Source organism: Barbatula barbatula (assembly GCF_947034865.1).
Source record: "Barbatula barbatula genome assembly, chromosome: 20".
In the NCBI taxonomy this organism is placed as follows: Eukaryota; Metazoa; Chordata; class Actinopteri; order Cypriniformes; family Nemacheilidae; genus Barbatula; species Barbatula barbatula.
Genome location: NC_136783.1, coordinates 7,984,172 through 8,004,856, shown reverse-complemented (window position 1 = coordinate 8,004,856; position 20,685 = coordinate 7,984,172). Strand labels below are relative to the sequence as shown.

The window sequence follows — 20,685 nt, the reverse complement described above, 5'->3', positions numbered from 1 at the left end:
GAGAGAGAGAGAGAGAGAGAGAGAGAGAAAGAGAGAGAGAGAGAGAGAGAGAGAGAGAAAGAGAAAGAGAGAAAGAGAGAGAGAGAGAGAGAGAGAGAGAGAGAGAGAGAGAGAGAGAGAGAGAGAGAGAGAGAGAGAGAGAGTGGCTGAGAGTCCAGTACATTTACATTTAATGCACCTTTTTTACTTGTAATAAAGATTTACAATTTTACATTTAAACTATTGTAATATGTTATTATTTTCAACTATATTTGAGATTTGACAAAACACAGATGCCATTGTTTTTTTAAATTGTACTTTCTCTGCTTGATTTTAAAACTAATATCAGGGCAAATGATTTTCACAGAAAATGAGACATTTACTTGACTGTTAAAAATGCCTTTGAATTCAAGTATGAACTGTCTTATAGCATTATAGTTAAATAACATCAGCTGTGTAAACTGAGCTCTGACCCCCAAAGGGCCCGTCTAATTCCATATTGAGCATGTTTGCTCTTGAGTGAGATTTTTGCAATTGATTTAGGGGAGCCTTATCTTGGCATCTTTCAGATCTTATTGTGAGGTGTGACAGGTAATGTCTAAACTTGCTGGGGGATGAAAAATGACAGTGTTATATTTCTCTCCATTTTATGGCAAATAGCTGCAATTCAAGCGTTTTGTTTGCAGTCTTGTCACTACATCTATTTTATCTTGCTGTGAGGGAGACAATGATAGATTGTATGCACATCTGACTATATTAGTGTATCTTCTGGAAAATTACAAATCGCTACAATCATTTTCAAGCTAAAGACATGAAAACACCTACAGGCGATTTTTAATGTCTCTGACTCGCCTAACCAGCATGTCTGGTGGGAGAATCTGAACCCATTGAAATACTGAAACCCACAACACCACAGAAAGACGCCGCGGGAGTTGGGACACAATGTTGATCTTTTACGCATAATGAAAGCAAATTCAAAACTGCTCTCAATCTCTTGAAATGAGAAAAACCACCATTACAGCCCCAAAAGATTGACTTTATTGCAATAGTCCACTTTAAATAAATGTGTAGCTTTATCAACTAACTGTCATTAGAACAAGACTGCAACAGGTAAGTAAAGTTATAGCATTAAGCATTAAATTACGGCAAAAGTCAATGTAGCGCTGAGTTGGTTTTAGTACAGACTGTTGAGAGGTTTAAGAATACTGTTGAGTGACCCTGAGACTAAGTATTTATAACTAAACTACCACAATTGAGAAGTCAATCGTGACCGTTCTGACACACAAGTCAGTGGCATCTCCAACAACAGCTCCAGACTTGTTTTTTCCTTCATTCGGCTGACTAAGACAATAAAGATGTTTATGTTAGCCAGTAGCCATGAGAAACATTACAAGTGCTCTCAAATGGATTTTTAAAAGTGTCTGCTTGTTACATGAAGTATTTCACAATATTGGTCGGTCTGCGATTTACCCAACACATGGATCTCAAACAGACGAAATAATTTATAATGTTCAGTCCTGTGTTTCATTAGGACAACAACCTTGGTCAGTTTTCTCACGGATTCCTTGCATGCAGAGAAAATATATATATTCCCAAGCAACTGACATTCCCAGTAAATCAACTTGTTTCTTTTACTTTGGGATCACATTTAAATGAAAATGATCCCTCACGTTTTTCCCATTAGGCCATCCACGTGACTCCCTATTCTTAGAATAAGAAGTCCCTTAGTCACGAGCTTAAACATGATCTTCATCTTTTTATGCTCAACATCAACCGATTGTAATCAATCTGAACAATGCGTTGACTTTAGATACTGCATGATCCATGATAAATGAATGTTCCATGACTCAAAATCAGTCCTGGATAGTTACTAATAATTTTCAATAGTGTATTCAGATTCCTGTACAAATGACTCTCTCCAAAAAGTATTTACTTATTACTAATTACTTTCTATATCTTACATTAACCTTGATTAGAATTGATTCAGGGATAGACATGAAACAGCTAATTTAATTCATTCAAAAAAATTATAAATAGCTTCATAAATTGTTCGTATTAATATACAAATGTGAGAAAGATACATTAAATAATACATTTCAAAGTTAGACTTATAATTTAGATTCAATTACATAATAAATAACTGTTATTAAATGACATAATGAAATATAAGAAATACCTTCCTTTACTTTTTCTAAGGAAAAGAAATTAAATTACAGTAATTTATTACTCCCAAAACTTGGAGTGTTGTTGTTTTATGTTATTTTAAATTGTAAAAAGCATATGAAGAATAACTCCAGTTGGATTGTTTTGATTAAGTAACTCAAAAATAACTAAAACAATCAACTTAAAGAAATCAAATAAAAAATGGAGATTTCCGGTTTTTGCAACTATACTTTCATATTGTCTTGTCTCCAGAGCACACTTACACAAAATATAAACGCTGTGTGGCTCTGTGAGTGATCTCAGGGCATTGTAATCCGATATTTGTAAGCACAAAGTTATGAGACATAACAACCATTCCCCTCGTGTTGTTCTGTCTGCAAAATGAAAAGCAGCTCTGGAAAAGCAGTGAAATTGCTACTTTTACGTCAATGGGAGACGACAAACAATTTGACTATTAATTGTGTTTAATATACAGGTTCTGTAGCATGTGTGAACAAGTGTGAGAGAGGGGGGGGGTCTAGTAAAGTATTGCAAAATCTATACCTCTGACAAACTTCCAATCACAGTGGAAAACCATAAACGCTGCAAGCACAGATCAGCAGTGTACAGGAAGAACACAAGTGATATGAAGTTGTGATGAAACCAGCGCTAAAACGAAAGATACATTGTGTTCTGAGGACACTAAAGCTCTTTGCACATCTTGAAGGATCTGAAAGACTGTTTACTTAAGAGTTCGGTTGAACACTTGTGAGAGATGTTATATTAAGAGAGAACTTCTCTTAAATATCAAAAACTCACATGCTTATCACTTCTGGAAAAGATTAAAAAATAATAAGGATTATATGTAAATCCTCTAGTGATTATGTCAATGTATTGCTTGGCCAGAAAGTCTCAGTATTCATCTGGCCCCAAACTCTTGTTTGTTTGTGTTGGATTTCTTGTTCAAATTGGGGTAATGAATTCCTTGGCTCCACGCAGTGAAAAGTAAACTGATAATTTTGATAGCTGCATAGTATGTTGGTTGGCGACTAATAAACATTATATCCCATATAAAAACAAAATTTGTGTGTTATTCAGTAAAATTACAGGGTTTTTTACATTATATGTGGAAAAACTGTTCAAAAACAGTGTAGCTTTATTTTTCTGTAATAGGCGATTTGAGTAAAACTTTTGTGAAAAGGAAATGTGAACAGGTGTGTTCATTTAAGTATTATACTACCTGATCATTTTCTATAATGTTTGCTTTATAAAAGAACAAGCGGATGTGTTGAAATACATAATAAAATAATTGATTTCTTTATATATTGGTTGTTGCTGAGAATTATGGTCACGTGATATTTAACCTCACAAAAAATATGAAATAACATTTTGATAAAATAAATGTTTCAAAGAATTCCAGATTCAGTAATGCATCCAGACATATAGTTTGTTTTACAAATTAATTTTGAATAGTAGGTTTTACGGTGTTACAAATTCAAGCATTAATGCAGTACCAAATTCATAAATATGTTAACAAGATAGCTAATTCATGTAAATTCGTAAATCGTATTTGTTCGTTTTAAGTATGATTTTATTTCATGCCGGTGACAGTTACATTTAGGGGTGTGACTTCTGTATTGCCTTTTCTAATAATCATGATTGATATGAATTAGCCACCTCATAAAATAGTTAAGAGAGGTTGCCTGGAAAGTTCATAAACCTCATAATATTGATCAACAAAAGTCTTTTTTAGCTATTATTCGATCAAATGTCACCTATGGTTCTTGTGACTCGCCTGTAATGAAAGGTTATCAACTTCAAAAACAAATTAGACAAGCACTTTATGCAAATGATGTATTGTCTGTGCACATAAAAGCATATATAATAATGCATAACAGTTAATCATCCCCCGTAAATCTCTTTCTGAAAATTATTCTGTGACATGTAGAGCATTTCGATTTTAGAGGATGTGATCCGAGGTATTGTAAGTTTAACAATAACAAATTTATGTGATCTCAAAAAGGATATGTGAGGATATTAACTATTGAGTATATTGAGGATATAAGATTACTATTTACTATTAGTATTGAACACTACCATGGCTGTATAAAATGTCAAGCAGATGTTTCTATTCAGATTCTATTCGTGATACCAACGTTCAAGGGCTTGTTTCTGAGGTTAGGACAAATGGGAATGCAGTGGATTAACAACCTTTCGATTCTAAATCACAAATAATCCTTTACGTCACACACTCAATGTAAACTCAGTGTCCGAGATTACACAATAATCTCTTAGTAGCTATTTAAGATCTTAGTAGCTCTTTGTCTCTTTGTGACAACACACTGCAGCCCAATCCATCACATTATGCATAGAGCCAGTGAAGGACATTTAGAAATGAAAAAACGCATGTGGACTTCATTACAGCCAAGAACCAAAGCATGTTTATTAAAACACGACAAACATTTACTGCGTGTTTGACACTCTAATACAAAGCTGCACAAGACTAAACCAAACCTTCTCCAACATATTTCTGATTCAAAAACATATCAAATGTTTCCCTAGATGTTAAGAATTGGCCACATTTCCACATCTCTATCAGGATCACATACAGTCAGTTCATGCACTTATGTAATAAAAAAAATGTGCATGATAATGGCTTTGTTCATACATAATGTTTCTTTATACAGTATGTGCAGTATACAGTTTACCGGTTGTTGCATGTGCTATATACAACACGATATACGAGTAAATCTGCTCCTTAAATCTGATTGGTTATGAGGTTTTCCAACAGTGCTGATATAGGACAAGGAACAGGATGCTATACGGTTTTGTTTCACTCCACATAAGTACTTATTACATAAATAATATTACGCTTCATAGCTGTGCTAATGTAACACATTATTGCCTCTGTGATATTGCTTTAATTTGCCATATACAGTATGTACACTGTAAAAATAAAGTTGACAAAACTTAAAATAATAAGGCAACAATAAGAGTTGTAAAAACAAGTTGTAAAAACATAAAATTTCAAGTTTACCTAATGAACAACAGAGCCAAATATTATGTATGTTGGCCGAACATAAATGGGGAATAGATTTTTGTATTTGCCTTTTACTACAATTGCACATGTTGTCTGCCTCTAACAGACCAAATCTTTGATCAAGTACCTGTGTAACAAGTTGTGTTGAGTGCTGTTGTGTAATGCACTTACACCTCAACATTGAACAAACAAACCTTAGCCATGACATCAAACAAAAACCATAATTCATTGAAAAAAACTCTAATCACAAAATATACCTACAGTAGCAATAATCTTTAAGCATAAATTAAGCCAGCAAGAACTAAAGCACTAATCTTTGAAAGAAAAACATACAAGAAAAACAGAATTGAACTTGCTGCAATGCATCTTGGGAACTTTTCAAACTCTTGCAACATTGTTTGTTCAGAATACTCAGTTTTGTAAATTGGGCATACTTTCAATAATTTGACATTCAAGTTACTTATTTATCTTTGTGTTACACTTTGCAAGTTGTAGTTTTTACAGTGAACATATCTTCATTTAGTGAGATGTCATACAACTCTTAAATTACAACTTTTAATGTAATTTAAAATTTCTTATTAATACATTTTTAATCACATTTTAAAATTCACTTATTAAAATGTTAAAAAAAAACTTTCAACTTTTATCAGATTAAATATGCTGTCACAGACAGACAGTCAAACTAATTTATGGGTGAGGTCAAAGGTCATCCTATATTGTGCATAGGAGATGACATCTACTAGAATATTTTAAAATGTTTATAAATTAATAATTAATTTCTATAATAAATGTAGAATAATTCTTTGTAAAATAGATTTAAAACACCATGACAATTTGACATTTTATGTTGTGCCACAGTGCAATGCATCATACATGTAAATTCATTACATTCTGAAACACACATGAGCCACACATATAACATTACTCTCTTCTTTACAGGACATTGCAGACTGCCGATGCATCGTGCCTGGCCACTACATTGCTTGCCCAAGACTTCTTGGTAACAAAATCATCCGGATAGAGGGCTGAATATCCCACCGCCTCCACGGACCTCCTCTTCTGTATGCGGTGCAGCAGAATATGGTATGTTCCTGTAATCGGGCTGCGAGAGTCTGGGCACTTATTATTCTGCAAATGTGCGACACTGATACCAAGCTCATTTAGAGACGATTTCACTTCCTTTTCCTCCACGCACAGACTCTTCTCAGGGTCCGCAAGGTGATTGGGTGTCGAGCTGAGCGCGGGATATGGTTTGGGGTATTCGATGCCCGTCAGCCAGGAGCAGACCATCAGCTGCGAGGCTGTGCTGCGATCCACGGGTACAGGTCTCAGCATGACTTTGATAGTCAGTCGGCAGGGGTCCGGGACGTAGGAAGGGATGCTGTATGCCCCCTGCAGGATGCAGCGTTTAAGACGTCCTAGGTTGTCAGCGTAGAAAGGCATGGTGGCAGTCACCATAAAGTAGAGTAAGACGCCCAGCGCCCAGATGTCCACGTAACGGCCCAGGTAGCTTTTGTCTCTGAACAGCTCGGGCGCAGCGTATGGCGGGGAGCCACAAAATGTGCTCAGAGTTCCGGTCGGTCCGCAGACTGTACTGAAACCAAAGTCGCCCACTTTGATGCAGTTGCATGTGGTGTAAAATATGTTTTCTGCTTTCAGGTCACGATGGATAATGTTGTTTTCGTGCTGAAAAAATATTTTGCAAATATTGGTCAGTTAAAGGGATTCGTGTTACACAGCAACTTAAATACAAATTAAACAGGTTTAACTCTCATCTGATCACTCGCACACTTGTTCTTTCCAAAACCTAGTGTGTTGTCTAAATGCACAATGAGAGACCCAAAACTCAAACAGTGCTGTATGAGCTACATGCCAAAGTTCAGATGACGATGCTGTTCTCACCATGTATTTGATGGCTGAGATGATTTGTGCAAAGGTAAGCTTGCTTTCCAGGTCCGACAGGCGCCCCCTGGTGGTGATGCGAGAGAACAGGTCTCCTCCACTGCCATATTCCATTACGAGGTACAAAAGCTTACTGGTTTCAAGCACCTCATACAGACGCACAATGTTCGGATGGGAGAGTCTCTCCATACAGATGATCTCTGTGGCAAATAAAGTCTGAGACTTCTTGTCAAGACGCATCTTGTTTAGTATCTTCACAGCAACACGCTCTGTGTGAGAGAGATAGAAGGATATAAGCAGAGCCATACCATAGTAATGAGATATGAATCATATATGCTCAAATTTGTTCTAAGAATGTCTGAGACCTCCCTGCTATGTTAGAAGCATTTCCACCTACGCACCAAAATATGAGAGAGATTTGGAGAGGAAGTGTTTTTAATCTGATAAGATTTTGACAGATGAAGCCCCTCAAATATCTCTTAACATAAAATGATATGAAATAAATCAAACATTTCATATTTCAAATGACTTCGGCACCAAATTTAACTTCAAACTAGATAAGTTCCTGTATAATTTGTTTTATAATTTGCATTATAATTTGTCTAGAGACTGTGAGTAGAGTCTTCAAAAGTCACCTGAACTGAAGTATTTAGCAGACCGAAGCCAGATTTTCTCACCTTTGGTCAATTCGTGAACGCCCAACTTGACCTGGGAGAAATTTCCAGTTCCTATCTCTCCTCTGAGCTCATAGAAAGCGACCCTGCGGCCCAGCATGATGTCATTGATGACACGTTCATTATGGGACATGTCATAGACGACCCTCTCGAAGGCTGTCTGCTTTGCTCTTTGTTCTGCGGTTAAGGCAGGAAATTTCGGTGTTCGTTGTTCTGTCAAGGTGGGTTGCGTAGGTGGTCCGTTTTTTCCTTTTTTTCCTCCATGTCGTTTTGTCAAAATATTTAGTGTTTTGGTACCTTGGATGGGACAAATAACATTGAACAGTACATGGTGAATTTATATTTTAATGGGAATGACCACAAGTGTAGAATGTCAATAGTCACACTCACACAACAGAAGAGGTGCATTAGAGATTTTCCATCAAAGCATACATTTGTATCAAATATATTTATTTTTAAATTACAAAGGTACACCAGTTTATTTCTTTATATTTGGAAAACACATTATAATCCTATTTTTTTATAACAAAATTATTTTACAATACAATGCTTAACACTAGCATCAACTTTAAGGATAATGTCCTATTATGTTATTTAAGAGAAACATGCAGTAGTATAACCTTTAAACATTCTTTACACCCTAAATTTAGATATTCAAAAACTGGAAAATTACACATGGGTCTTTGGGACGCCAGCATATGAAAAAAGACATTCAGGTTATATTTTTTTGTGTGGCAGAAAATACATTTTGTCTGACAGATGTGAAAACATGTGATTGCATTTGATTATATATTAATCTCGAAAGTCACATTTTAAGGATCCTTTTCCCACACTGTGTCCTCTATATTAAACCAAATGTACAATGTGTCTTGAACTGAAGCTGAGATCAGTCTGAATAGAAAAGTCTATAAGCAGGTTGGATTAGGAAAGTGCTAAAGACCATGCAACACAGGTTGCAGACTGGACACACTTCTAAAAATAAATAAATCCCTAAAAGCAAGGCACAATACACAATAATCTTTGTACAATGGTAACTAATAATAACAAATCACTGGTAAAATGACCCCTAAGAAACTAATTTATTTAACTAGATTGAAAAGACTGAAACTAGAACTTATACATATTTACAGCATTTTAAAATAGCTTATAAAACTTATTTTCCATGTTCATCAACAAACTTGTTCTGACAGGTATTGTAAATATAGCACAAATGTGTTACATGAGAATGTTTAAAACAGTTAGATATTACTTTTTTAGATATTATGTTCCCTTTTTAAAACAACAATTTAAGGGGTAATTTATATTGTAATTTTTGATCTGATGTGTTGAATACAAAAGTTTCTGTAAATGTAAAGCTTTACCTGGTACCTGTGGATCCTTCATGCTGCTGTTTGTATGAATGAATGGAGACAGAACAGTATCTCACGCTGCAGTCTTTAAATCCCACAGATTTACAGCGCCAAATCCCATTAGGATGTAACAATATCCAGCAACCTCAATAAAGCTGTGAACATGCTATGATGGTTAAGATATGGCCTGTCTGGTACTTTAATGGGGAGACTGGGGCTCGTTGTCACACAGGTAAGTTGTCACTACAAAAGCCTGTTGTCTCTAGCTACCCATGTCGGCAGGATTCGTTACTTTAAAGCGTAATGGGTCCACCCCTCTATGGCTACGAAAAACACAAAAGGAAGAATACACCTGGAGTCTGAAAGAGTGAGGACGCAAGATGACTTATCGACGGAACACATTGCAACAGACCTAGGAATGGAAATGACATAGAACCAGGAGATCAGCACAGTAGAAGTTGGAACAACAGGACAGAAACTACAGAGATGCATTTGCGGCTGGACAAAGGTAACATCAGAGAAAGGTCTTCAAATCCATCAGGGCAGGCAGAAGTGCCTGAGAGATCTTAGAGATGGGCCTCGCATTGACCAATACTTCACAAGAGGTAGGGCAAATCAGTCAGGTGAAGCCCAGTGGCGGGACAAGCACACCAGCCCACAGGGTATCAGAACCCCAGACGAAGCCCAACCAAGCATTAAATCACCAGCAATCATCAACCCAGAGACTACCCAGCAGTAAAAAGGAAAATGGATGGAAGAAGACCTCGGATACTTTGGCCTAAATCCTGCAGCAACGAATGGGCAACCACGAATGGGTAGTGTATATGAAATCTGGCCAGTTCTTCCAGCTCCAATCTGGAGTCAGATGTGAATTTGTCAGACGACCCTCTGTGTGTCTCACTACTTTGTTGGCTCGAGCAATAAAGTTTTTAATCTCTTTGACATCTGGACCTTCTTTGTTTGAGTGATTTTTTAACTGCAAGATAAATTCTCCTCAGCACCAGTTGCAAATGGAAAAAAATGAAAAGAAAGACCTGCATGTGTTTTTTCTAGATCTTGCCAATGCCTTTGGGTAAGTGCAACATGAGCTAATGTGGACAGCCTTTGACTTTTTCCACGTTCCAGAGCAGATAACAAAGCTGATTAAGGCATATTTTCAGGATCTACAATTCTGTATTACCACACATTATAGTACCATGACGTGGCAACAGCTGGAGGTTGGCATAATGGCAGGTTGCATAATTTCACCACTGGTTTTCACAATGGCAATGGAAATTATAATCCGGGCATCACGTTGGGTGGTTGGAGGAGAGCTTTGAAAAATTGGTTGCGCCTACCTCCAATACATGGATGATATGACAACCGTCACAACAACCAAACCATGTACAAAGCGACTGCTGGATAAGCTCCAGGAGAACATTAGTTGAATACAAATAGAGGTCATACCCAGTAAATCCCGCAGCATTTCAGTTGTAAAGGGCTGGCTTACCAACGACAGGTTCTGTATAAGGTGTGAGCCCATACCAACGGTCATGGAAACCCCCATCAAAAGCCTTGGACGGTGGTACACCACAGACCTTAAAGACGCCAAACAGGTGCAGGAGACTCAGGCAGGAGACCACTGGACTCAAGAAAATCAAAGATATAGTTCTTCCTGGGAAACTGAAACTCTGGTGCTTCCATTCAATGTATGAACTCACTGTGTCTCACGCCAAGAACCTGGAGAGATTAGGGAGTACACAAGTGAGAAAATGCCTTACCAACATAGGGCTGTTCGGGAATGGAGCTCTCTCTCTCTTCCCATTTCAAGCCTGGTGGAGGAATGTAAATGCACCAAATGAGATGATGCTCAAAAAATCCTGTGATCCCCGTGTAAGAGATGCTGCTCCAACATTAGCGACAGGGAGGAAATGGAACCCAACAATAATAGGAAGCATAAAGAGGAAGCAAGTAGATGCCCCAGAGCAGTCTCTCAAACCCGGCAAGGCCGTTGGATGAGGTGGGAAGGCATAGAAATGCGCAAAATCACTTGGAGTGAGCTGTGGAGTATAGAACCAAACAGGCCAAGTTTTATCATAAGAGCTAAATATGATGTACTGCCCTCACCAATAAATCTGCATGTTTGGTGTGGACAGGATCCAGCCTACCACCTATGTGTAGCTCCAACAAGCGTTACACATATTCTTGTGGGTTGTAAGAAGAGCTTGACACAGGGGAGATACACATGATGCCACAATCAAGTACTAAAGTGCTTAGAGGTGCAGTAGAGACCAAGAGAGAGGCAGCAAATGTCATCCCCCAAAACAGCCAGGTTAACTCACTGAGCTAAGCTTGATTAAAACACGCAGTTTCTGCAAATCTCAAATTAATCTTGAGTAGCTATGGAGTAGTATTGCATACTTCGTATCTTCGAAGAGAACCTCCTGGGGGTGTGCGGGGGGAGGATCTAAATCACGAGCACACAATACATCATCCTAATATATTATTCCTGCATAACTATTGATTCACTATGAATTTGTGTTCTTTACATTTTGCAAGTACGCGCAGATTGTCAACAAAACACATACTTATGACTTTTTTCACTTTTCTCATGTGGTTCATGTCCGGTCTCTTTTTTCTATAACATCCATCACTGAAATGATGGAATTTGTTTTGTGAACAAACAAATGACTTATCTCTCTATTGCAAAAGTAAGGAGTTGCAGCTGCAGGCCCACAGGGCAGCCAATCTTGATGGTAGGCAGATATTCCTCACTCGTCGGTTAATGCGTGGGCGTGCTTTTCTGGGATAATTGCCCAATAAGGGACTAAGAAAATTCATGTTCGAAAAACTTCCTGAAACCTATACGGTTGCTGGGGGAGTGTATCAAGTACTGAAATACTACGTAATACATCCAACTAGTTTTTTTTAGAAGTTCACAATGTCAAACACGAGAAGACTTGTAAATAATTCAGAATTCATGAAACACCATTGCACCGTTCGGAAGCGGTATTCAAGATAGTGTGGTTTATGCGTTAAGGGCACTGCGGCGTCTTCAAGACATTGGACAGACTCTTACTTCCTGTCGCGTACACACGCTCTCATGGACGCAGCTAATAGTAGGTATTGTTTTTGTGTTGGAATAGTAGGTACTTTTGAGTGCATGGCTAAATTGATTACACACACTGGGGTTATGTCCGAAATAGCCCCCTGTACCCTAATATACTGCACTATTTGAGGGGACATACATTTTTTGTGGTGTCCGAATTCACAGTGGACATTGTTGAGTGCACTCATTCAATCCCATGATGCATCATAATATCGAGTGTACATACATTTATCGCGATTGTCGCGCAGAATGAATTCCCACGTCTCGGCAGAAGATTGCACCCGCAGTGTTTCCAGTGCACTTAGTGTCCGAATTTACTCACTCGTTTTCACCCGCTCTTTAAAGTGGACTATATTCAGGGGTGCACATAACTTTTTCAGTGAGTTACTCAGGTGAGTACCAGCAGATGGTGTCTGGTACTCACCTCATATGTAGCGTGGTCTTAATAAGTGCAGTCTTCCTCACTGTCCTCCTCAGTGCTGGCACCACTGTCCTCTTCAGTGTCGCCCCTACTGTCCTCTGCTTCAGCTTCCTGCATGGTAGATGATGAAGATGCTGCAGATGCACCTCTCTGTCCTTGATTGAGCCTCCTATTAGCTGTCTCCATCCACAGGTCAACAGCAGGCTTTGGGTCAAATGTCTCTGTGGTCTGCTTTGACAGGTGAATGTGCATTAGGGCTGAGAGACGAGCATGTGACAGACGAGATCTGTACTTGGTTTTTATTATGTTGAGATGTGAGAATCCCCTCTCACAAGCTGCACTGCTTAAAGGCAGTGTAAGAGACAGCTTAACCACCGTGTTGATGTTGGAGTAAGCATCTGGGTTACTTGTATTTACTATTTGGACCAAGTCATACACAGAAGAGGCTCCCAGGCGTTTTCCTGCCTGCTTTAAGCGCATCCATTCTGTCACAGTGGTATCTTTGTCAAGTTGCAAGGTGGCCTCATATTTCTTGAGAATGCTGCAAACTGTTGTGTTTCCAAAACTGTGGAGGTCTTGTATTTCCTGAGGCCATGTTGAAGGATCAAATACTAAGAAATGATCACATGACTTGAGGGAGTCATATCTGATTTCAAACTCTTCAATTAACCCCCTGAGTAAGTGTGTCTTGTCTCTGTCCGCATCCGCATTAGAAACAGTGTGTGCCCTGTGGCTTTCACCATCAAGCAGAAGTGTGAACTGTCCAATGGCCACCATGAGTTCATCCTTACATTCTCCAATGGTCAGCTTTTCCTTCTGAAACCTAATGGATGTGGTCTTCAAAATGTTTCCAATGTCAAGCATGTCTGACAGAAAGCACCGAAAACGCTCTGTGCAGATATGCTGCAAGTCACTGTTATCACTCGTAGCCAGTTGCATTATAATGGCTGGCAATAGTCTTGATATTTTTAACAGTGTTTCATGCCTCCATGCAGACCATCTGATATTATGAAACTTACCCAGTTTCACAAAGGAGATCCCATTTTCTTCACATTGCTTCTTCAGTGCAGCAGTTTTTTTTGCTCCACCTTTTTGTAAATAAAACTGCAGCAGCTTGACCACAGAGCGATTAAATGTCTCACAGTAGGGAACATTGCGATCAGCTGATTTTGCGCAATTCTCCAGTGTGTGTGCGGTGCACAGAATGTGTACAAGGGAGTCTCCAACCGCAGCAAGTTGCCGGAGCTTTGGCACAACGCCGTTGTATATACCGACGTTGACAGCAGCCCCGTCTGTGCACACAGCGACCAACTTTGTTGTCCAGTCATCCAAGCCTGTGTCCTGGAAAAGTTTCACAAGTCCGTCTGTTATGGCCTGCGCGGTTCGCTCAGCACCCAATTCAATCAGTCCAATAAAGTCCGAAGTAAACTCTCCGTTGCTGGACACAGACACGATGTAAACGATTTCCTGCTCAGTTTTTGTGATGTCCTCGGATCCATCAAAAAGCAGCCCCCAAAATTCAGCAGTCTGCAACTTGGCTCGTAACTCCCCACTGATGGTGTGAGCGATGCTCTGCATGATCCGTGTGCCCCCTTCACGTGAATGATATGCACCTCCGACATTTACTCCTAGCCGCTTCAGTAAAGGAACATCCTCAGAATAGGAAGACATGGGACGTGCGTGTTTAGCTTTATGGAAGGCGAGGAGAAAAATATTAAACAGAGCTTGCCGCTGTTCTTTATTCAGCTTGTCTCGCCATCTGGCAAGTGGGCGACTGGACATTTCTTCTCGGCTAGCTTGTTTATTAGCAATGGCTTGCGCCACATTCGTGTGCTCCTTGCTCTTTTCATGTTTGTCAAATAAAGGATGGTTGAAATTCTTTGAGCCTTTATAAAACGCACCTGTTTTGTCTGCTAGATGTGGATTTGAGCGGCAAATCTTGCACCACATTTCAGTGCGCTCATCGTTAGCTTCAAGCCACTGCACATCTTGGAGCCATTTTTCCGAAAAAAGTCTTTTCTTCGGCTCTGGCTCCAGTTGGCTTTTCTTTGTTGGTGGCGAAACGCCAAAGAAGCTGCTTAATGTCTGTTGCTTTCTGGACATATCTGACAGTAGTTGACAACCAACATGTCATGTGTAAGGTTAGATGAGAATATCGGTCAAGTACGCAAAGGCGCGTAGTAACACAAGTGGCATTACGCATTCCTGATTTTTGTCGCGCATCCGTAACTGCGTACCAATTATGTGCACCCCTGACTATATTAGTGAACTAATGTAGGGAATAGTAAATGAGGCTATAGTGGTCGATTTCGGACACAATAAATACTAACAGGAAGCGGAAGTGGCCATTGTTGCCTAGTCAAATTGTGGTCAATAACTGTCACACACATCAAAATACAGCCCTTCTTTCCATTAAGGTATATATTCATTTATTATTTTGTATGTACTGTTTACTGTAAACTTACATTTGTTAATTTACTCCGCCAACTCGTTGTGGGTAATATCATCCGTCATTCTGCAATTCTAATTTCTACCGAAAGTAGTAGACCATCCTGGAATCGTTTGAATACTATTTTCAACATAGGCTACTACGATTCGGGACATAGGCCTACTAATTCTACTTCCGAATACTATACTATACCGCAGGGTGTTACTTACCAGGGAACACATATTTAATAACGCCCGCAAGAGTTGGCGGAGGCTTGGTGGTGGTGACGTTGATATCGAGCGACTTTAAGTGTAGTCTGTTTATAGCATCGTGTTAGCTTTTTTGACTTCGGTTCGGACGACTGTATTTCGGCTTCAAAAGTAACAGATGCGGTGTTCATTTGTAAAGATGATCTTGATAAACAAAACGTGTAAACATCATTAACCGTTGTTAATCACAGAGCTGATTTTTGGCGATCTTCCTAAAGTCTATGGGGGAAATGCATAGGCTTTCGGTCGAGGTTGTCGCAAACCAGCGCGGCCTACCTCTCTGAGCTGGACTGGCTTTATCCAAAGACACCTCATCTCGAAGACTTCACTGCACAGGACATTATATATAGACTTTTAATGGAAAATAACAAAGACAACTTCTTAACGACATCCTCATGATTTTTTTTTCATAAATCAAAATACCAAAAGGTGATACCAAAGTTCTATGCATTTCATGGTGAATTTGTTTCATTTAAAAAAGCCCTTAAAGTGATTAAGTAGAAAAATGCAATAAGTATTTTGTCTACCATAGAAGAATATGATTTAAAAGAAAAACCCGAGCTCTTTATATTTTATTTGTGTGTGTATTTAATGTACCTGCAGACGTTTTGTACGTTTTAATGGTAAGGACTAATATTATTGACATATTGTTTGTACATGAATATTTGTTCAATAAATAAAAATAAAAAACCTCTCTGAGCTGATACTGGATTCGACGCGCTAACATGACGTCGCTGTGACGTCTGTTCCGCCGTCCTCGCTCACACCCGAGCTTGTGTTTACAGTGCGATTTGGCGGGAGAGTAGCTGACACGCCGCTTTGCTTTCGCTTGTAGAAGCGCGTGCTACTCCTATAGCCGTGTGCGTCAATGGCGGCGACCGCACCCGCGGCTCCCACGGAGTGTGATCTGGACCGGAGCGGAGCTGAGGATGAGCCCCGAGCGGCCGAACCTGACGAGGACGCAGGGAACGCGCTCGGCGGGCCCGCGGCTGGCGCGCAGCAGCAGCACCGACTCGCCAAGTTGCCGCTCTCACGCATCAAAGCCCTGATGAAAGCCGATCCGGACGTGAGTCTGGCGAGTCAGGAGTCCGTGTTCATCATAGCCAAAGCCACGGTGAGAGAAAACACGCGGATCTCTCTGTCTCTCTCTCTCTCTCTCTCTCTCTGTCTCTCTCTCTCTCTCTGTCTCTCTCTCTCTCTCTCTCTCTCTCTCTCTCTCTCTCTCTCTCTCTCTGTCTCTCTCTCTGTCTCTCTCTCTGTCTCTCTGTCTCTCTCTCTCTCTGTCTCTCTCTCTCTGTCTCTCTCTCTCTGTCTCTCTCTCTCTGTCTCTCTCTCTCTGTCTCTCTCTCTGTCTCTCTCTCTGTCTCTCTCTCTCTGTCTCTCTCTGTCTCTCTCTCTCTGTCTCTCTCTCTCTGTCTCTCTGTCTCTCTCTCTCTGTCTCACTCTCTGTCTCTGTCCCTCTATCTCTGTCTCTCTCTCTCTGTCTCTCTCTCTCTGTCTCTCTCTCTCTGTCTCTCTCTCTCTGTCTCTCTCTCTCTGTCTCTCTCTCTCGCTCTATACACCTGTCATTTCTGTTATTTATTTAACTACATGTTTCATATCTGTCAATATATGAGTGTATCAGCAGTGTATCGCATATTAGAATAGACAAAATAAATAAGATAAGGTAAATCAAAAGTTAAGCTAAAACACTAATAACTAATAGCAAAGGTTTCTGCTTTAAAAAACACAAGTTTTTATATACGTTTCATACTGACTTGTTTACATTTTGTATTGTGATTACGAGTGTTCTCTGATACGGTCTGTTTGGAGAATCTCTCTTGACAGTCCTGTTTGTATGTACTGTGCCATATCTTGAACAACCTTATTTCTTTTCTCCCTTTAGGAGCTTTTCGTGGAAATGATTGCAAAGGATGCTCTTATTTATGCACAACAGGGGAAGAGAAAAACACTTCAACGAAAAGACTTGGGTGAGCTAAAATCAGATCTGAAGATGATAAAAAGTTTTTATTGGAAACATCAGCAGTTTTGATGCTGTAATTGCTGGTGTCTTTTGTTTTGGCAGACAATGCCATTGAAGCAATAGATGAATTTGCATTTTTGGAAGGTAAGCGATTCATGGTTTTATATTATTTCCAGCTGGCAACAGTGTTTTTCTTTCTTTCTTTCTTTAAAACTCATCATCCAACCATTGGAGACTGATTATATTATTAGGATGGTTGACTACATCATTAATCATTTTCACTGAGTCAGTTGAAAGGGATTTTTCCTCTTTCAGTTTAGTTTTATCATTGTGATCCCTGCCTTGTATTAACACAGATGACTATTAAATAACCGTAATCAATCATCTTCAGAATATTTTGAAATAAAAACAGCTTTTTTGATTATTTATATTTTCTGTATTACGGTTGTCTTAGGTACCCTGGACTGACTGGACCAGCTCAGATAAAGTTCTGAAGGTCCACTGGTTTACAGTATGTTGGTTTAAACGCACGGAGACAAGTATGGAAGAATGTGTGTATTTCATTGTAATGTTGTTCTGCCTGGGTTTTTTTAAGTTGAGAGAGTGAAAGTTGTAAAGTGCCAATTGTATGTTTCAATGTAAGAGTTATATAACTATGTTTTGTTTAAATAAATAAATAGAGGTTCATTGATACGGCTGAATCAAATTTCTGCTTTTATTTTGACACAGGGACCCCTTCCATAAGTCTGGTCCGCTTTGCAAACCATGCACTTAGAAGGAGACTACTTTAGAATTGACAACGGCATTACAGATGTGAGTCTGGAAATGTTCTGTTCCCACAAGATGTTACAGTCACTGTTAAAGTGCTGTCTGTAGGAACAAGTAACTGAACTCAAGTTTGTGATTTATGTTTTTGAGTTAAATATAATAGCAAACACATTGCATGTCAATTGAAAATAGTTACGTGAGCAGGACTTTGTCAAAAATGTGGTTGTTAGACTTGAAAATTTGACCTAAAAGTTGTGAGTTTGGTTACGAAATACAGTTGTCGCTTCTGTAATAAATCAAACTCTGTGTGATTGCAACCATACTTTGTTTTGTATATTATAATATTTTTCAGAAAATGTGTGTAGAATGTGTCTGTCTAAAAGCATTTTTGACCAACAAAGTGATATAACACATATATTTAATTCTGACAAACTCAACTGAATCAAAATGTGTGCTTTTAAACTTGCAAACTTTTTAATGTAGTATCGTTTTTTAATTGGTTTGATTTCAATAATATGATTTAATTTGGACATGCAGACGAAGTATATACAAGCACAAATGATTATTTAAAGCAAATTCTTAACTCCAAGCCCCCTTTAGGGGAACAGCTCCCAAACCCCCCCTCCATGTTTGGGATCCGCTGTTTTACAGGATGAGAGTAATTTTCTTACTGTGTACTACTAAATGTCTTTGACTTTGCTGTTAGTCAGGATGTCATATGCATTAGAAGACTAGACGAAACCGCAGAAAATATTGGCGAACAGAAAGTGTCTCTCCTAAGATCTAACTAGTGTGTTCTCTGGGAACAACAGTATCCTCTGAATGGCCAGTCCTGGTGGTCTCGCAGCGTGAGAGATGCAGTCAATCCTGCAGAAATAAAAACTGCCCAAAAAAATTATATATTTGGTTGGTTTTATGCCTTGATCCAGAACATAACTTTAATTCTAGAATAATTGAAACTGGTCATTAGGTCTTTTTAATAAAAGAGTATGACATGCATGGAATTCTTTGCATAGCTGCCCTTGCATGCATGGGCTTTTTTAACATTCTTCAATGAACGGATAATAGGAAAAACTTCAGTGGACTGCACGGGTTATATTATCTTTATCACTAATATAGCACTAAAAATAACCTAGTAAGACTTTCAAATGATTCATCTCATCCAGAATAAATGTTTGTTTAATTTTGTATTTATAAAAACATGCATATACAGTATTTGTGAAAATAAAAAGCATTTATATATAAGTTAAATTATTGGTAAATATGAATAAAAATGTAAATATTTCCTAAATATGTATACATATGTGTGTATATATATATATATATATATATATATAGTTATATATATAGTTATAAATACAAAATAATATGCCCTGTACACAGACATATGTTATGTACACACAAACTTTTATTCTGGATGCGATTAATCGTTTGGCAGCCCTACCTAGACAATATCAAGAAACCAGGTTATCATAAGCTGGGTTTCCATCTGAATATGAAGCAAAACTTTTTTAAGTTAGCAATAAATAAAAGTGAAATAGGTGCATTTCCATCAAGTTGTTCAAACGGATGATGGCAATGTTCATGATGTTTAAGTGAAACTAGTTCATCACCCCATGTGGTTGCCAGATCAATGCAATGCAGTTACCAAGTAGCTCTGGCCAGTTTATCAGTTGCCCAAATCACAGCAACAAAATCTCTATAGCTGTGTTTCCATCACACAATGTTATGCACACTTTGAAATCCCTTAATTCGCAAATACAATTTACGCATGTTTGTGACCTGTGCCAAGGAGTTAATGCAATTTTGAAAGATGGTAACCTATAACCAGTAGTAAATAAAACAAAACCCGGAAAATTTGTCGCATTGATTTAATGTTTGTTACGTTAGACTTCATTCTGCAAATGTGTTTCCATCTCCCAAAATTGCATTAACTCCTTGGCACAGGTCACAAACATGCGTAAAAAGCGTAAAATGTATTTGCGAATTAAGGCATTTTAATACTAAATTTGGCATTTACATCGTTTGTTTCTTCAACGTGTGCATGAGAATGTGTGATGGAAACACGGCTATAGAGATTTTGTAGCTGTGATTTGGGCAACTGATAAACTGCCCAGAACAACTTGGCAACCGCTTCGCATTGATCAGGCAACCACATTGGGTGATGAACTAGTTTCACTTAAACATCATGAACATTGCTACAGATATGTTAAGTGACAAGGATAGTTTCTCTTTTCCAACCTTTGGTCACCTCGATTGAGTATACTGGTAACATTGCTTATGGAATTTCTTCTCAGACTTCATCCGTTTGAATAACTGGGTTTTTAACTTGAGAAAGTTTTGTTCATCGGTCTGAATTGGTTTCACCAATGATAGCCGATTTCTCTTTGCACATTGGGTGGCGTGTTTAGTTCATCACGCTGTGCGGTGATCTCTTAATTGTCAGACAGATATGCAGGATGGTTTGTGCACACGGGGAGTGCATATTTTCACAGCTGAACTCTCGCGTGCCTCCCCACCCGCCCTGGACACGCAGATGGCATATTTTCGATCGAATGATCTCAGGTATGCCAGAACCGTAAAGTCCCGACACACATTCTCCACATGACTCAAGAACTTGACGTGAGGACAGGGCTCTGAGCGTTTGCACACAAGTATCCAT

The 20,685-nt window shown here is 38.8% G+C and overlaps 3 protein-coding genes across 13 annotated transcripts; 1 reads left to right on the top strand and 2 right to left on the bottom strand.

Annotated features, from left to right (window-relative positions):
* Positions 1 to 5,979: 5,979 nt before the first annotated feature.
* Positions 5,980 to 9,142, bottom strand: LOC306909629 (serine/threonine-protein kinase NIM1). The gene is made up of 4 exons (XM_079483574.1): positions 9,099 to 9,142; positions 7,741 to 8,034; positions 7,064 to 7,332; positions 5,980 to 6,847 (listed from the first exon to the last, which is right to left on the bottom strand). The coding sequence occupies exons 1-4, from the start codon at positions 9,118 to 9,120 to the stop codon at positions 6,095 to 6,097; spliced, it is 1,338 nt and encodes a 445-aa protein (XP_079339700.1). The 5' UTR covers positions 9,121 to 9,142; the 3' UTR covers positions 5,980 to 6,094.
* Positions 9,143 to 11,954: 2,812 nt separating this feature from the next.
* On the top strand, positions 11,955 to 18,911 carry pole4 (polymerase (DNA-directed), epsilon 4, accessory subunit). 11 transcript variants are annotated; one of them, XR_013788098.1, is made up of 6 exons: positions 12,150 to 12,184; positions 16,128 to 16,406; positions 17,178 to 17,262; positions 17,358 to 17,399; positions 17,710 to 17,806; positions 17,985 to 18,342. XR_013788098.1 is itself a non-coding variant. In XM_079483569.1 (5 exons), the coding sequence occupies exons 2-5, from the start codon at positions 16,161 to 16,163 to the stop codon at positions 17,721 to 17,723; spliced, it is 387 nt and encodes a 128-aa protein (XP_079339695.1). In that variant the 5' UTR covers positions 11,955 to 12,184; positions 16,078 to 16,160; the 3' UTR covers positions 17,724 to 17,946. The 11 variants fall into 11 exon arrangements, 7 of the variants coding, with proteins under 7 accessions (XP_079339695.1, XP_079339697.1, XP_079339694.1 ...); XR_013788096.1 differs by having other exon boundaries at positions 12,152 to 12,184; positions 16,078 to 16,406; positions 17,985 to 18,911; XR_013788097.1 differs by lacking the exon at positions 12,150 to 12,184 and adding an exon at positions 15,295 to 15,721 and having other exon boundaries at positions 16,078 to 16,406; positions 17,985 to 18,911.
* Positions 12,617 to 14,698, bottom strand: LOC306909749 (zinc finger protein 862-like; the record flags this gene model as incomplete). The annotated part of the gene is made up of 1 exon (XM_079483781.1): positions 12,617 to 14,698. The coding sequence occupies one exon, from the start codon at positions 14,696 to 14,698 to the stop codon at positions 12,617 to 12,619; it is 2,082 nt and encodes a 693-aa protein (XP_079339907.1).
* Positions 18,912 to 20,685: the final 1,774 nt, after the last annotated feature.

What these genes read in the sequence shown, in the direction of transcription:
- LOC306909629 (XM_079483574.1), bottom strand. Translation starts at nt 9,120, where the DNA reads ATGAAGGATCCACAGGTACCAG. An exon ending in GAAGGATCCACAGGTACCAG is followed by an intron (nt 8,035 to 9,098) that starts GTAAAGCTTTAC and finishes GTCCCATCCAAG; the next exon opens with GTACCAAAACACTAAATATT. An exon ending in CGTTCACGAATTGACCAAAG is followed by an intron (nt 7,333 to 7,740) that starts GTGAGAAAATCT and finishes TCTCTCACACAG; the next exon opens with AGCGTGTTGCTGTGAAGATA.
- pole4 (XM_079483567.1), top strand. Translation starts at nt 16,161, where the DNA reads ATGGCGGCGACCGCACCCGCGGCTCCCACGGAGTGTGATCTGGACCGG. An exon ending in TCATCATAGCCAAAGCCACG is followed by an intron (nt 16,407 to 17,177) that starts GTGAGAGAAAAC and finishes TTCTCCCTTTAG; the next exon opens with GAGCTTTTCGTGGAAATGAT. An exon ending in TGAATTTGCATTTTTGGAAG is followed by an intron (nt 17,400 to 17,984) that starts GTAAGCGATTCA and finishes ATTTTGACACAG; the next exon opens with GGACCCCTTCCATAAGTCTG.